Here is an 18378-nt window from a genome sequence, read left to right on the forward strand (position 1 = left end):
GATTGGCTGATTTGTGACAATGAGCCAATCACAGGCATTGTAATGTTTCAGCTAATAAACATAGCTGAAACATTGCAATCCAGCCCTGATCGGTGCTTCTCTAGCACTGCTCATTGGCTGACCTTTGTTTCAACCCCCCCAGCTCTGATTGGAGGGATCGTCCTCGTGCTTGAACCCTCCAATCACAGTGAATCGGCTTCCGGTGAACTGCCGGTGACCGCTCACCTCAGGTTCATTCCATCCGTGGAAGCTGAGGAGAGCGATCCTGCCGACGTGATCCTCGCCGTGCCTGCCGCCGTGATCCTCGCCGTGCCTGCCGCCGTGATCCTCGCCGTGCCTGCCGCGCCTGCCGCCGTGATCCTCGCCGTGCCTGCCGCGCCTGCCGCCGTGATCCTCGCCGTGCCTGCCGCCGTGATCCTCGCCGAGCCAGCCTGCGATTCTCTGTTAAGTATTGCTACCCCGCCCCCCATCTGCTGCCCAACTCATCCACTGCTGTTCCCCCCACCCCCGCACCGCCCCTGTCCACGCTCCATCACTGACCCCGCACCACCTCGCCGCTGCCTCCGCTCCACCGCTGCTCCATCGCCGCTCCTCCGCTGCCCACGCTCCATCGCTGCCCAGGCTCGATCGCTGCCCACGCTCCATCGCTGCCCCTCCGCTGCCCACGCTCCATCGCTGCCCCTCCGCTGCCCACGCTCCATCGCTGCCCCTCCGCTGCCCACGCTCCATCGCTGCCCCTCCGCTGCCCACGCTCCATCGCTGCCCCTCCGCTGCCCACGCTCCATCGCTGCCCCTCCGCTGCCCACGCTCCATCGCTGCCCCTCCGCTGCCCACGCTCCATCGCTGCCCCTCCGCTGCCCACGCTCCATCGCTGCCCAGGCTCGATCGCCGCTCAGCCGCTGCCCGCGCTCCATCGAGGCCCCCGCACCGCTCAGCCGCTGCCCGCGCTCCATCGAGGCCCCCGCACCGCTCAGCCGCTGCCCGCGCTCCATCGAGGCCCCCGCACCGCTCAGCCGCTGCCCGCGCTCCATCGCTGCCCAGGCTCGATCGCCGCTCAGCCGCTGCCCACGCTCCATCGAGGCCCCTCCGCTGCCCGCGCTCCATCGCTGCCCCTCCGCTGCCCGCGCTCCATCGAGGCCCCCGCACCGCTCAGCCGCTGCCCACGCTCCATCGAGGCCCCCACACCGCTCAGCCGCTGCCCGCGCTCCATCGCTGCCCACGCTCCATCGCTGCCCAGGCTCGATCGCCGCTCAGCCGCTGCCCGCGCTCCATCGAGGCCCCCGCACCGCTCAGCCGCTGCCCGCGCTCCATCGCTGCCCAGGCTCGATCGCCGCTCAGCCGCTGCCCACGCTCCATCGCTGCCCCTCCGCTGCCCGCGCTCCATCGCTGCCCCTCTGCTGCCCGCGCTCCATCGAGGCCCCCGCACCGCTCAGCCGCTGCCCGCGCTCCATCGAGGCCCCCGCACCGCTCAGCCGCTGCCCACGCTCCATCGCTGCCCAGGCTCGATCGCCGCTCAGCCGCTGCCCGCGCTCCATCGAGGCCCCCGCACCGCTCAGCCGCTGCCCGCGCTCCATCGAGGCCCCCGCACCGCTCAGCCGCTGCCCGCGCTCCATCGCTGCCCCTCCGCTGCCCGCGCTCCATCGCTGCCCCTCCGCTGCCCGCGCTCCATCGCTGCCCCTCCGCTGCCCCTGCTCCATCGCTGCCCCTGCTCCATCGCTGCCCCTCCGCTGCCCCTGCTCCATCGCTGCCCCTCCGCTGCCCCTGCTCCATCGCTGCCCCTCCGCTGCCCCTGCTCCATCGCTGCCCCTCCGCTGCCCCTGCTCCATCGCTGCCCCTCCGCTGCCCCTCCGCTGCCCCTGCTCCATCGCTGCCCCTCCGCTGCCCCTGCTCCATCGCTGCCCCTCCGCTGCCCCTGCTCCATCGCTGCCCCTCCGCTGCCCCTGCTCCATCGCTGCCCCTCCGCTGCCCCTGCTCCATCGCTGCCCCTCCGCTGCCCCTGCTCCATCGCTGCCCCTCCGCTGCCCCTGCTCCATCGCTGCCCCTCCGCTGCCCCTGCTCCATCGCCGCCCCGCCGCTGCCCCCGCTCCATCGCCGCTGCCCATGCTCCGCCGCTGCCCCCGCTCCATCGCCGCTCCATCGCTGCTCTGCCGCTGCCCCCGCTCCATCACTGCCACCGCTCCGCTGCCCCACTCCGCAGACTGCCTGTAATCGCAGGCCAGTGCCTGCTTCCCCTCCCCCATCCATCTCTGCTGCCGACCCCCTTGCTCCCTCCACCCGCCCCCAATCCACCGCTGCCCCATGTTCTTGCTCAGAGTCTCGCATCACATCACCTTGCACGGCCGCCCGCTTCCCGGGCAGGAGCGTGCAGCCGTGTACAAATACATGCTGCTGCACGCTTCTTACCAAGGAGCCGGCGGCTGTGCAAGGTGATGCGATGCGAAACTCTCACACGTGTGACGCTGGGCTTAGTGTCAGTTGCAGGTGCTCGTGTAAACTTTTTTTTTTTTTTTGCAAAATTCTAATTTTTTTTATTTTTTTTTTTTTTTTTTATAGGTCTTTTCCTGTTCATAGACACACACTTCTACATTTGAATAAAGTTTTTTTTGCACACATACACACACCACACATAAGATGTCCCAGTCTTCCAAATCTCGGAGGCTGTATTCAGCCGAGGAGGCATATGCCATTGTTGCCTCCGAGACTGATAGCGAAGGAGATGACCCCACATTCCTTTGTTCGTCCCAGTCCTCTTCCTCCTCCAGTGCCGAGGAACCACCAAGAAAACGTCGTAGAAAGAATCGTCCGGCGCCCAGTGGAGAAGACCCGGCGCCCAGTGGAGAAGACCCGGCGCCCAGTGGAGAAGACCCGGCGCCCAGTGGAGAAGACCCGGCGCCCAGTGGAGAAGACCCGGCGCCCAGTGGAGAAGACCCGGCGCTGAGTGTGAGTGATGCCCAGCCCAGCACTAGTGCTAGTGACCCCCAACCTAGCACTAGTGATCGGGAGTGGACCCCAGTCCCTGAAAATTTTGCACCTCGGATTCCTGATTTTACTCCCCAATCAGGAATCCAGTTTGATACTAACAACCTTAGAGAAATAGAATTTTTCAAAGTCTATTTCTCTGAAGAGTTCGTTAGTCTCATGGTGGTGCAAACAAATCTTTATGCCCAACAATTTTTGGCCGAAAAACCTCGCTCATCATATTCTAGCTGGACCCCAACGGATTCAGTAGAAATGATGAAGTACTGGGGTCTGGCTCTTCACATGGGGTTAGTGAAGAAGCCTGAACTTCGCCAATATTGGAGTGTTGATGTTTTATACAACACTCCAGTGTTTGGTATGATTATGACCCGCAAACGGTTTGAGGCTATCCACAGATTTTTGCATTTTAGGGACAATTTGGAGTGTCTTCCCCGAGATGACCCGAATTTTGACAGACTGTTCAAAATTCGTCCGGTCATCGAACACTTTAGCAAAAAGTTTGCTGAAGTGTACGTTCCGCAGAGGGAAATTTGTGTGGATGAGTCCCTCGTCCACTTCAAGGGGAGACTGAAGTTCTGCCAGTACTTGCCCAGTAAAAGGGCAAGGTACGGCATTAAACTCTACAAGCTGTGCGAGAGTACCTCAGGGTACACTCACAGCTTTAGTGTTTACGAAGGCAAGGACACGCGGATCCAACCGCCAGAATGCCCACCTACTCTGGGGGTGAGTGGGAAAATTGTGTGGAGTTTGATCCACCCACTGCTTGATAAAGGTTATCATCTGTATGTTGATAACTTCTATTCAAGCATCCCACTTTTCCAATCCCTCTCTTCCAGAGGTACCGCAGCTTGCGGTACGATCCGGAAAAACCAGAAGGGCCTCCCTGTTACGCTAATTGGGCAGCTGCTCCAAAAAGGTGAGAGCAGAGCCCAATGTAGCGACAACATGGTTGTAGTTAAGTTCAAGGACAAAAGGGATGTCCTTTTCTTAACCACAATACATGGTCCCGGCACCTCTGCAACCAATGTTCGAGGTACGTCAGCACAGGTTCGCAAACCGGACTGTGGCTTGGCGTACAACAAACATATGGGAGGAGTTGATCTTTCTGATCAAGTCCTCCAACCCTATAGTGCCATGCGGAAGGCTAAGGTGTGGTACAAAAAGCTGGCTGTGCACATCGTGCAGATGGCACTATACAATGCTTTCGTGCTCTCACGATGTGCAGGCCAGACCAACACCTTCCTTCAGTTTCAGGAGGTAGTAATCAAGACCATGATCTTTGGAAGAGGAGGAGAAGAAGCAGCAGCAGTTCCTACTACCTCTAGAACTGAAGGTTCCCGTGTGGTACCAGGGCAACATTTTCCTGGTGAGGTACCACAAACCACCGCAAGAGGAACAACGCAGAAAAGGTGCCGGGTGTGCTATAAAAAAGGACTGAGGCGGGAAAGCAAGTATCTATGCGATACTTGTCACGACAAACCCGGACTTTGTATGAGTGACTGCTTCAAAGTCTATCATTCGTCCGGGTACTAAATTGATATAGCCCACCTCAAAATCCTGAGGCACAATACACGACAAAAGGCTGCTTTACACGCTGCGACATCGTTAGCAATGTAACACGCCAGATCGCACATGCGATCTCGGCAGATTGCATGCGCGATCTGGCGTGTTACAAAGCCAATGAGATTGCTAGCGATGTCGCAGCGTGTAAAGCACCCTAAGGCTATGTGCCCACGGGAGCACGTACCTTTGGATATATTCGCAGGTACGGCCGGATATTTCCCGCAGCTGCCCGCCGGCATTCGCAGCTATTTTTTAGCTGCAAGATTCCAGCGAAATAGCTGCGGGAAACATGCGGCTATACCTGCGGATCTCCCGGCCTATATCTCCATAGCGGAGGGCCGGGGATTCCACAGGTAATTCCGCAGGAAGAATTGCCATTCAATTACGTGCGGCTGCGGGACATCCGCAGCATGTTCCGCAGCCACATAGTGGACACAGACATTCCCCATGTCCCATAGGATAACATGGAAAGTGTCTGTACATGGTAAAACCTGCGGAATTATCTAGAAAATCCAGATAAATCTGCAGGTTTTCCACTGCAAATTCCACAGAAGCAAGCTCCCGTGGGCACATAGCCTCAAGACTGTGACCTGTCACACAATATACAACAAAGACTGTGACCTGATTCACACTACACGACAAAGACGGTGACCTGACACACACTACACAACAAAGACTGTGACCTGACACACACTACACGACAAAGACTGTGACCTGATTCACACTACACGACAAAGACGGTGACCTGACACACACTACACGACAAAGACGGTGACCTGACACACACTACACGACAAAGACGGTGACCTGACACACACTACACGACAAAGACGGTGACCTGACACACTACACAACAAAGACGGTGACCTGACACACACTACACGACAAAGACGGTGACCTGACACACACTACACGACAAAGACGGTGACCTGACACACTACACAACAAAGACGGTGACCTGACACACACTACACAACAAAGACTGACCTGACACACACTACACAACAGACTGTGACCTGACACACACTACACAACAAAGACGGTGACCTGACACACTACACGACAAAGACGGTGACCTGACACACACTACACGACAAAGACGGTGACCTGACACACACTACACGACAAAGACTGTGACCTGACACACACTACACGACAAAGACGGTGACCTGACACACTACACGACAAAGACTGTGACCTGACACATACTACACGACAAAGACGGTGACCTGACACACACTACACAACAAAGACTGTGACCTGACACACACTACACGACAAAGACTGTGACCTGATTCACACTACACGACAAAGACTGTGACCTGACACACACTACACAACAAAGACGGTGACCTGACACACACTACACAACAAAGACGGTGACCTGACACACACTACACGACAAAGACTGACCTGATTCACACTACACGACAAAGACGGTGACCTGACACACACTACACAACAAAGACTGACCTGACACACACTACACAACAGACTGTGACCTGACACACACTACACAACAGACTGTGACCTGACACAAACTACACAACAAAGACGGTGACCTGACACACTACACAACAAAGACGGTGACCTGACACACACTACACGACAAAGACTGTGACCTGACACACACTACACGACAAAGACGGTGACCTGACACACTACACGACAAAGACGGTGACCTGACACATACTACACGACAAAGACGGTGACCTGACACACACTACACAACAAAGACGGTGACCTGACACACACTACACAACAAAGACGGTGACCTGACACACTACACAACAAAGACGGTAACCTGACACACACTACACAACAAAGACGGTGACCTGACACACACTACACAACAAAGACTGACCTGATTCACACTACACAACAGACTGTGACCTGACACACACTACACAACAAAGACGGTAACCTGACACACACTACACAACAAAGACGGTGACTTGAGGCACACTACATGACAAAGACGGCGACTTGACAAAACCTACACAACACAAATATAAAATTGACATACCAGGTCCCTGATAAAATACATTGCTCATTCCATTCGAAGCCCTGCTGTGCGCCCAAACAGTGTTTTTTTCGCCATATATGAAGTATCGGCTTACTCAGGACAAATTTCCCAACAAATTTTAGGGTCTATTTTATCCTGTTCCCCATGTAAAAATTAAAAAATTGAGCCCAAAATAACATTTTTGTGGAAAAAAAAGTACTTTTTTGTTTTTTCGGCTCAATGTATGAAGCACATGAGGGTTATAAGTGCTCATTGCCCATCTATAATTATGCCTTGGGGGGTCTAGTTTCCAAAATGGGGTCACATGTGGGGATTGTCCACTGTTTCGGCACATCAGAGGCTCTCCAAACGCAACATGGTGCGGCAACAATTTCATCTAATTTTCCGTTCAAAAAGTCAAATGACGTGCCTTCCCTTCGTAGCCTTGCCGTGCGCCCAAACAGTGGTTTTCCGCCACATATGAGGTATCGGTATGCTCGGATGAAATTGCACAACAAATGTTAAGGTCCATTTAATCCTGCTACCGTTGTGAAAATTCAATATTTGAGGCTAAATTTGCATTTTTGTAGCAAAAAGTAAAATGTTCATTTTTTCCTTCCACATTGCTTTAGGTCCTGTGAAACACCTGAAGGGTTAATAACCTTATTGAATGTGTTTTTGAGTAGCCTGAGGGGTGCCGTTTTTGGAATGGTGTCACTTTTGGGTGTTTTCTTTCATGTAGGCCCCTCAAAATCAATTCAAATGTGATGTGGTCCCTAAAAAAAGTGGCTTTGAAAATTTTATTGTAAAAATGAGAAATTGCTTATAAACTTTGAACCCCTATAACTTCCTTATAAAATTTTTTTTTTTTTCCAAAATTGTGCTGATGTAAAGTAGACATGTGGGAAATGTAATTTATTAATTATTTTGTGTCATATGTCTCGCTGGTTTACGAGCATAAAAATTAAAAGTTTGAAAATTACAAAATTTTCAAAATTTTCGCAAAATTTCCATTTTTTTCACAAAGAAACACAAAAAATATTGGCATAAATTTACCATTAACATGAAGCCCAATATGTCACGAGAAAACAATCTCAGAATCACCAGGATCCGTTGAAGCGTTCCAGAGTTATAACCTCATAAAGTGACACTGGTCAAAATTGCAAAAAATGGCCTGGTCTTTAGGGTCAAAATAGGCTGGGGGCTGAAGGGGTTAAATTTTCAAGTGGAACAGTAAGCAGTCAAAAAACATCCACAAAAGTACATGGGGGTGCACAAAAAATTACTACATTGACGCGTTTTGGCTACCACAGTAAGATGGGAGACATATATACCAGGAATGAGCCCAGAATTGGAACATATTTACCTGGAACAGGCTCAGGATGGGGAGATAAATACCAGGATGGGGAACATATTTATCAGGAAAGGGCCCAGGATGGGAGACAAAAATACCAGGATGGGGGGGTCATACAGTATTTACCAGGATGGGGCCTAGGATGGAGAACATAATACTACTTTGAGGTCACTGTAAGTGAAGTCATCCCACCCATCAGTCATCTAACCCTGCAGCCAATCACTGGCTTCAGCGATCTTGTGACTAAATGAAGAGAATGCCATCATTCTCATCCCAACAGAGTCATTGATAGTGGGGGGAAATGGGTTGGTTGGTGTTTAGAGATTAAAGTAGCAAATATTTTATTTTTTTTAATTCTAAAACAAATCTTTTCTCTCTGTCAGTTTTGACAAAATTGAATATGTTACTTAAAGGGATTTTTCATCAATCAGCATTCAAAAATACAGAGTAGCATCTGTGTCCATACCTCAAGCAAGTCGATTTTCTGGTATAGTCTTCTCATTTCTGAAGCTTTCGTGTAAATTTGAGGCACTTTTTCATTAACTACTTGAGAAGTATCATTTCTAACCTAAGGGAAAAAAAAATAATCATGTATCAGTGATAAAAGTTAGAAGCCTAAAAAGTCAAGAGAAACCAGCATGTAAATTTCTAACTAGTCCTCCAATCTATTAGCAGGACAGACGGCTGAACTGAATGGTGGAACAAGGTGCTGGAAACGTGTTTCTCCACCGTTCTATTTCAGAAAAGCCTGAAGATCCTGCCCAGGACATTTTACACACATGGCAGCATCATGTGACTGAAATAAAGAAATAAGATGCCGCTGAACATCCAGTGCTCTCCTGAAACGCCAGGAAAGAAAACACTTCTACATAGCTGAGTATAATGTGATGCGTCAATCTATTATCTCTAGCTAACATCTATCTAGCCTAAAGTCACCGAGTCACACTGCGCAGCATGACCCGATACGTCTGAAGAGCAGTAACGTTACTGATGTCACCTGAAGAGCTTACTGGCAAAGTCTATTGGGTGTCAGAACAAGGCTCCATGGGTGTGTTCGTCGGATTAACTGGATTACGTCGCATTCACTTTACTATGTTTGATCCTGCATTCTATATTTTTTTCATTAAATAAAGTGGTAAATAAGGGAAACGTGTGAGGTAGAGTTTATTTCAACAAAGTATTTTTGTGTTTTTTTGACTACTGGCTTAGTGACACTTCTCCATTACCAACACCAGGGCTTGATGCCAGCTGACACTATACAGCTGAGACCAACCCCAACTACCATTATCTCAATTGCCAACGCACCAGGGCAATTGGGAAGAGCTGAGGCAAAGCCTCAAAATTAGTGCATCTTATGTGATGCATCAATTATGGGGCGGCTGCGGGCTGGTATTTTTAGGCTGGGAAGGGCCCAATGACAAAAAACACCAAAAAGGAGCCAAGACAAATGATATGTGCACACACAGAATGTGGTGAGCCTTCCTCATAAAGATGGCTGCAGCCGAGGTGCAAGATGCTGATGTCACAGCCACTCAACCTCCACACTAGAGGGGAGGGGCGGCTGCTTAGCATAAGACATGCACACTAATAAGGCTTGCACTGGGAGCCCATCATTTAATGAGTGAAATGCACAGTTTCTGAACTGTGACCTATAAATGACGCCAGAAACCCAGGTCAGGCGGGCAAAACAGCACTATATAGGTGCATCTCGCACGGATACACGAGATGCACAGTGTCTGAATAATGGCCTATAAATGACGCACAACACCAGGTCCAGGCGGGTCAGTTAGCACTATGAGTACATAACACATGACAGGCTCACCATTTAACCACTAGATATTTTCTAGTGTGCATGTCTTATGCTAAGCAGCCGCCCCTCCCCTCTAGTGTGGAGGTTGAGTGGCTGTGACATCAGCATCTTGCACCTCGGCTGCAGCCATCTTTATGAGGAAGGCTCACCACATTCTGTGTGTGCACATATCATTTGTCTTGGCTCCTTCCTGGGAAGGGCCCAATGACCATGGACCTTCCCAGCTTGATAATATCAGCCTGCACCTGTCTGCTTTACCTTGAGTGGTTATCAAAAATAGGGGGGACTTCACGCCTTTCTTTCAGTTAATTAGTTATTTGGTTAAAACATAGCTGGATATAAAAAGCAACAAAAAGAGGGATAAAAATCTCTTCCAAAAATTCAGCAATTACTGACAGCAAATAGAGGGCAGCAGTTATAACTGCCCAGGCAAAGAAACTAATGCACTAGCAGGATGCAGCAAGACCCCCAATAAAGTGGAGGCATCACAGGTGCAAGAGAAGCAAATCACTCACACATTTCCAATCGATGGAGGGGGCGATTGCTGGATGATGAAATTGCACACAGATGGCTTGTATAGGGCGCCATTCACACATGTAGGTGCACAGTATCTGGTTAGCAGCCTGTTACATCCACACTATTCGACAATAATACCATCTAATACCTCATATATATATTTTATATATATTTTTTTGCACATAACATTTTATAAAGGATGCAGCCAGGGCCCTTAATGTAGGCCTTGTATATTGGAGTCCCAGACCCTGTATGGTGTGTTTTTTTTTCTCCCAGAGCGGCTGGAGCCGTACATGGATCATGCAAGGTGGGAAGGTGATAAATCACTACAGCAATCTATACATACTGCAGGAAGGCTGTCAAACACCGTACAAATGTATCTTCTGAACTTACCATATCCAACATCCCAACAAACTCATCAACTCTTACAAGCAAGTCTTCTAAGCTCTTTTCCAAATTCTCAATCTTTAAAAAAAGAAACAAAACACATTGTGGTTAGAGTCTGTAAGATTAGTCTATAGAGATACAAGCAGTTTGTGCTTTCTGCTGCTCAGTTATCCCTTTATTTTCAGTGGACATTAGGTTTTACTTAATGGAATTAGCTGGTCATAGGGTATAGATGACCTATACTTGAGACAGGTCATCAATATCAGACAGTTACAGGTCGACACCTGTCATCTCCACCGCTCTGCGGGTATTGGGTCTGACAGCCGCATGGAAACGCTGAACGAAGAGGCACAGCACAGCTCTGTTCAAGGTGTAAGGACGGCTGCCGGTTACTGTACGTCAGCCCCTAATCACAGTGAATAGGAGCTGACGTGCAGTACCAAGTATGACCACACAGAAAATAATTATTTCTTATTAATATTCATTAAATATCTATTAAAACCATATTAAAAACAGTGAAAAGTACATACATATGACAAGTTCAGGAAAAAAAAAAAAAAAAAAGTATCTGGAATAGGGCATCATGATGGTGATTAAATAATGCACATTGCGGTGGCACAGCATTTTGATACAGCATATATTAGTATACGGTGTAGTACCAAGATACAAAAATACATTTTAAAAAAAAAAAGTGTCACACAATATAATATAAACTTCCACCAATGAAAGGCCCAAAGTACGTTTCCCACAAAGTTATTTAATAAAAATGAATTATTTTACCATACATTTCTTCTGATTACACAGAAAAAGATGAATAGTCAGAATGTCTTAAGGTGAATTTTCTTTGTATTATTTTGGTTATTTTGTTTTGGTGTAGCGCAGTACCAAGCAGTGACTCCAGAAAAAGCAGAGTACGATGCCACTGGCAATGAATGGAGACCGGGCATATTCACTACTGCTCCATTCAAGGAGGCCCCTGCAGCCGGACCCTAGCATTTAACTACGGTAGTTATCCCCTATCCTTTTGGGATTTTAGCAAAACCCCTTTAACACTGCATACATGCTATAGACAACCATCCACCTCACTATGGGAGCCTCACAGGCTGCTTTTCACGTCCTCCAATGGCATACATTACAGTCAATGCAACAGACTAGGCTGCACATGTACATGTTGGAGTAGACACAGCTGCTAGGTGAACTTTCTTCACTGGTCATATGGTGCGGCGTTAACCATTAGGCCAGAGTCACACTTGCGTATGACTCAGCGAGTCTCTCATCGGGATTACCCGGGGCGGCCGCACGCTCTCGGACAGGAGCTTCTCAGTTGCATGTATTTGTATGCAGTTAACCCGCTCCTATCCGAGAGCGTGCGGCCGCCCCGGGTAATCCCGATGAGAGACTCGCTGAGTCATACGCAAGTGTGACTCTGGCCTTACCATTTGATCATATGTGTGGTACTTTCGCTAGGCCATTTCTCAGTGTCCATTACAGCAAATAGAGAAACAAATGTACAGGATCAGCACAGGGTAGAAATATCTAAGACTGCCGTAATGATACGACCGGAGCTTATAGAAAAGCACAAACACTGCAGAAACTAATATGCTGTTAGTAAATATGCACTAACAAGGTGCATTCAGGTGTAAATACTTTTCACATAGAAGTGGAACAAAATTAGTACAAGGCCACGTGCACACATTGAGTATTTGGTGAGTTTCTTACCTCAGGATTTGTAGCCAAAATCAGGAGTGGAACAATGAGAGGGAACGTATAAGAGAAAGACGGCACCACTTCTGAATTTTTCACCCACTCCTAGTTTTGGTTTAAAGGGGTTGTCCGGTCAAAACCGATGAGTCTGCAGTCACTATGTGTCACTATGTGACTGCAGACTTATAAATCCTCCCAGCGCACACACTCTGCACTGCGATCGTTTGCCATTCCCAGCTCAGAAACTGGTGATCACATGACCGCAATTGTGTGAGATGCATGTTCCTGACCGGAACCCAACTAGTGGGTGCAGCCTCGCTCAATGCAAGTGTATAGAATGGGTGCATCCGACTAGTGGGCGCAGCCTCGCTCAATGCAAGTGTATAGAATGGGTGCATCCGACTAGTGGGCGCAGCCTCGCTCAATGCAAGTGTATAGAATGGGTGCATCCGACTAGTGGGCGCAGCCTCGCTCAATGCAAGTGTATAGAATGGGTGCATCCGACTAGTGGGCGCAGCCTCGCTCAATGCAAGTGTATAGAATGGGTGCATCCGACTAGTGGGCGCAGCCTCGCTCAATGCAAGTGTATAGAATGGGTGCATCAGACTAGTGGGCGCAGCCTCGCTCAATGCAAGTGTATAGAATGGGTGCATCAGACTAGTGGGCGCAGCCTCGCTCAATGCAAGTGTATAGAATGGGTGCATCCGACTAGTGGGCGCAGCCTCGCTCAATGCAAGTGTATAGAATGGGTGCATCCAACTAATGGGCGCAGCGTTGCTCAATACACTTGTATTGAGCGAGTCTGCACTCACTAGTTGGGTTCTGGCCGGGAACATGCATATCACACAATTGCACTCATGTGACCGCCATTCCCAGCTCCAAAACCGGCAATTCTTCGCAGCGCACAGTGTGTGCACTGGGAGCATTCATAAGTCATAAGTCTACAGACACAGAGTTACTACAGACTTATCGTTTTAGACAGGACAACCCCTTTACAGCACCACTGCAGGTTTTTTTTTTTCTTTTCAGCACTGGAATGGTGTTTTAAATCTAAGCCCCCTGTCACATACTCACCTTCCAATGTCTTCACCTTTTACCAATCCTGCTCCAGTCCCGCGGCGCCATCTTGTGAAAGTAGCTTCTGACTGGCCGGAAGTGAGACGTCCATCACAAGCTCCCAATACATCTCTATGAGAGTCAGAACGATGCTCTCATAGGTTTGTATTGAGTTCTGACCTATGGCTCTATGAAACACTGGAGCTGCTGGAAGGTCACAAATCGCTGGAGACTGACCAGAGCTGTGGTGGAAGAAGATGAAGCCGCTGGAAGAAAAGTATAAGGGTATGTGCGCACGTTGCTTTTTACCTGCTTTTTACCTGCTTTTTCTTCTGCGCTGTTTAATGCTAAAATGGATGTGTTCTTCTATTCAAGCAAAGTCTATGGGAATTTGGGTTTCTTGTTCACACTATGTTGTTCAAAATGCTGCCTTTTTGTGGCAGAACTTTGGTCAAAAACTCAGCTTTTCAAAGAAGCAACATGTCAATTGTTTTTGCCATTTGGGTTTTGCACTGCAAAGCTGAGTTTTTGACCAAAGTTCTGCCACAAAAAGGCAGCATTTTGAACAACATAGTGTGAACAAGAAACCCAAATTCCCATAGACTTTGCTTGAATAGAAGAACACATCCATTTTGGCATTAAACAGCGCAGAAGAAAAAGCAGCAAAAAAGCAGGTAAAAAGCAACGTGCGCACATACCCTAAGACAGGAGTCAGGGGACTTAGATTTAACAGCACTCCAGAGGTGCAAAAAAAAAAAATATATAAGCTGGAGTGGTGCTTTAAGATAACGCACCAAATACTGAACGTGTGCACATGGCCCAAAGTTAGCAGTAGAAATGTGGGGTGGAGCCCTGATAACACGGTCATTGGGCCAAAGCTTTTTTATTTCAGCGATCCGTGACATCAAGCACCTATCAGTCTCTGAACGCCAGTGCTGGCTTGATAACTGGCACCAACCTTCTTCCAGTCCCTTATAGAACCAGAGAGGACTCGATAACCCAGCACTGACCCAATCACTGGCGTCTGCCATCTGCTAGTGTCTTATAGAACCAGTACTTTGAGTCTAGAATGGAGGTTTTCCAGTGAAGGATGATCTCATGTAAATGGACAAAGCCTCCTCCATTATAGTGCAGAGCTCATACCAGGAAGCAGCAGAGCGCCGGTAACTAGAAGACATAGGGGATGTTCACACGCAGCATCTTTTTTTTTACCACAAAGATGTAGCGTTTTTGTCCCAAAAAAACGCACCAAAAACACACCGTGGCAAAAATGCATGAAATACACATTTTGCCCAATGTGTTTTTTTTTTAAATCAAATCTATGGACTGGAAGGGCTCAAAAACGCTGGAAAACACAAAAAGAATTGACACGCTGCATCTTCAAAAATGGAGCAAAGATGCAGTTAACAAAAGATGCCCAGTGTGGACAGCAACATAGAAATCTCAGACTTTGCTGGGAGAAGGAAATGCATGCATTTTGGTGCATCTTTGTGACCTCAAAAACGCACCAAAAGATGCTCTGTGTGAACTTGTGTCATATACCGAAAATGAGGCTGTGTATAATGAGCCATACTGTGGTGATGCACTACAAGAATGGTCTGTGTACAGGGGGCTGAGAGGAGTGATGTACTGCAGGAATGGTCTGTGCAGGGGGCTGAGAGGAGTGATGTACTGCAGGAATGGTCTGTGTACAGGGGGCTGAGAGGAGTGATGTACTGCAGGAATGGTCTGTGTACAGGGGGCTGAGAGGAGTGATGTACTGCAGGAATGGTCTGTGTACAGGGGGCTGAGAGGAGTGATATACTGCAGGAATGGTCTGTGTACAGGGGGCTGAGAGGAGTGATGTACTGCAGGAATGGTCTGTGTACAGGGGGCTGAGAGGAGTGATGTACTGCAGGAATGGTCTGTGTACAGGGGGCTGAGAGGAGTGATGTACTGCAGGAATGGTCTGTGTACAGGGGGCTGAGAGGAGTGATGTACTGCAGGAATGGTCTGTGTACAGGGGGCTGAGAGGAGTGATGTACTGCAGGAATGGTCTGTGTACAGGGGGCTGAGAGGAGTGATGTACTGCAGGAATGGTCTGTGTACAGGGGGCTGAGAGGAGTGATGTACTGCAGGAATGGTCTGTGTACAGGGGCCTGAGAGGAGTGATGTACTGCAGGAATGGTCTGTGTATAGGCGGCTGAGAGGAGTGATGTACTGCAGGAATGGTCTGTGTATAGGCGGCTGAGAGGAGTGATGTACTGCAGGAATGGTCTGTATACAGGGGGCTGAGAGGCGTGATGTAGCAATGGTCTGTATACAGGGGGCCGAGAGGAATGATGTACTGCAGGAATGGTCTTTATACAGGGGGCTGAGAGGAGTGATGTACTGCAGGAATGGTCTGTGTACAGGGGCCTGAAAGGAATGATGTACTGCAGGAATGGTCTGTGTACAGGGGGCTGAGAGGAGTGATGTACTGCAGGAATGGTCTGTGTACAGGGGCCTGAGAGGAGTGATGTACTGCAGGAATGGTCTGTGTATAGGCGGCTGAGAGGAGTGATGTACTGCAGGAATGGTCTGTGTATAGGCGGCTGAGAGGAGTGATGTACTGCAGGAATTGTCTGTATACAGGGGGCTGAGAGGAGTGATGTAGGAATGGTCTGTATACAGGGGGCCGAGAGGAATGATGTACTGCAGGAATGGTCTTTATACAGGGGGCTGAGAGGAGTGATGTACTGCAGGAATGGTCTGTGTACAGGGGCCTGAGAGGAATGATGTACTGCAGGAATGGTCTGTATACAGGGGGCTGAGAGGAGTGACGTACTGCAGGAATGGTCTGTGTACAGGGGCCTGAGAGGAGTGATGTACTGCAGGAATGGTCTGTGTACAGGGGCCTGAGAAAAATTATGTACTGCAGGAATGATCTGTGTATAGGGGTCTGAGAGGAATGATGTACTGAAGGATGGGCCTGTAAATAGAGGGGCTAAGAAAAGTGATATCTGAGTATTTATACATTATATCATCCTTTAACAGCATTATCCAATGAATATTGTCTATCCGCGGGGGTCGGTGAGCGTGCGCCCATTGGGACGCCACTGATAGGCAGATCTGGAAACTTTTATCCCTGTCAGAATGGATGGTGGTGTGCATTGCTCTGGATGGTGGTGTGCATTGCTCTGGATGGTGGTGTGCATGGCTCTGCATGGTGGTGTGCATGGCTCTGCATGGTGGTGTGCATTGCTCTGCATGGTGGTGTGCATTGCTCTGCATGGTGGTGTGCATTGCTCTGCATGGTGGTGTGCATTGCTCTGGATGGTGGTGTGCATTGCTCTGGATGGTGGTGTGCATTGCTCTGGATGGTGGTGTGCATTGCTCTGGATGGTGGTGTGCATTGCTCTGGATGGTGGTGTGCATTGCTCTGGATGGTGGTGTGCATTGCTCTGGATGGTGCTGTGCATTGCTCTGGATGGTGCTGTGCATTGCTCTGGATGGTGGTGTGCATGCTCTGGATGGTGGTGTGCATTGCTCTGGATGGTGGTGTGCATTGCTCTGCATGGTGGTGTGCATTGCTCTGGATGGTGCTGTGCATTGCTCTGGATGGTGCTGTGCATTGCTCTGGATGGTGGTGTGCATTGCTCTGGATGGTGCTGTGCATTGCTCTGGATGGTGCTGTGCATTGCTCTGGATGGTGGTGTGCATTGCTCTGCATGGTGGTGTGCATTGCTCTGGATGGTGGTGTGCATTGCTCTGCATGGTGGTGTGCATTGCTCTGGATGGTGCTGTGCATTGCTCTGGATGGTGCTGTGCATTGCTCTGGATGGTGCTGTGCATTGCTCTGGATGGTGCTGTGCATTGCTCTGGATGGTGGTGTGCATGCTCTGGATGGTGGTGTGCATGCTCGACCGCGGCTCCTTCATGCACATTGAACATGCATATTGCTATTCCATTCTAAAAGGGGAAAAGAGACTTTGTTCCAATGGGTGCGGGTCCCAGAAGGTCAGACACCCACCAATCTATAGGTTAACCCCTTTAATAACCTTTCGTCCTAGTTCCTACATCTCACTGCAATTAGACTCTGTGTACACCCAAGGCAGCAGATCACCGTCACATGACCGCTGCAGGCCCCGCCCTCACCTCGGAGCTGTGCTGTGTGGTGAGGAGGTGACTGGACAGCTGAGCCGCTGTGGCAGAGAGGAGGTCGTCACGTGACTCTGTAGCGACCAGTTCCTCATCGTTCAGGAGCCCCACGGAGGCGCCGCTGCAGACGCTCTGACTCTGGGAGACATGACCGCTGTCCCCGGGACTCCCGCGGGACTCTCCGCCTGCCGCCTCTTCTAACGGCTCCCACTGTCCCACAGCAGCCGCCAACTCCATGCGACCTGACTACCAAGCTCGCACCCTGCACACGTGACAGAGCAATCATCCCTTACAGGCGCCGAGTCAGGCCAATCTTGTGCAGGAAGCGTTTACATCACGGCATAGGACAAGATCATGTGACTATTGTCCGTGTGATCGTCTTATCAACTGACCGCTGCCTCCTACAATAGCTACTTAGTGTATAGACCTTATGAAATAAGACACACATCTCACTGACTCCCCCTGAAGGTGAGAGCCGTACAGTGTATTATTACTATTCTTAGGGGTACTTTGATACCTCCCAACTTTTCAAGAAAGGAAAGAGGGACAAAGTATGCGCGCCGCGGCAAATTTTGACCACGCCCCTAGCCACACCCATTTAGCAGTAAGGGTCATTCAGCAGATGTCCCGGACTGTTCATTCATATTCATAGCAGTCAGAATTTTTTTATATTTCTGTGTCACTATATGACATGTTGCTTATTTGTGCCTATAAATCCGTGTTCACACGTTGCATGAATTCTGTTTCTTTTTATTTCTGCCGCTGTCTGCACCAAACTACACAATAACAATCTCTGTTTTTACCATTTTTGCTGCTTTTTTTTCTGCCTTTTCTCCATTATTTAATCTGTTTTTGGTTCAGATGTGAATCTGCGTTATTAAGTGT

The 18378-nt window shown here is 49.4% G+C and overlaps 1 protein-coding gene across 1 annotated transcript in view; it reads right to left on the reverse strand.

Moving 5' to 3' along the window:
* BLOC1S4 (biogenesis of lysosomal organelles complex 1 subunit 4) overlaps positions 1-17778 on the reverse strand; it is a 30584-nt gene extending 12806 nt beyond the window's left edge. Inside the window, exons 1-3 of the mRNA XM_075316427.1 lie at positions 17491-17778; positions 10621-10692; positions 8368-8469 (exon numbers count right to left, since the gene is read on the reverse strand). Of these exons, the coding sequence (XP_075172542.1) occupies positions 8368-8469; positions 10621-10692; positions 17491-17730 (414 nt within the window). The 5' untranslated portion in view covers positions 17731-17778. The remainder of the gene's footprint in view (positions 1-8367; positions 8470-10620; positions 10693-17490) is intronic.
* Between the last annotated feature and the right edge of the window lie 600 nt (positions 17779-18378).

The sequence above is a fragment of the Anomaloglossus baeobatrachus genome, chromosome 6 (genome assembly GCF_048569485.1).
Source record: "Anomaloglossus baeobatrachus isolate aAnoBae1 chromosome 6, aAnoBae1.hap1, whole genome shotgun sequence".
NCBI classification, from domain to species: domain Eukaryota; kingdom Metazoa; phylum Chordata; class Amphibia; order Anura; family Aromobatidae; genus Anomaloglossus; species Anomaloglossus baeobatrachus.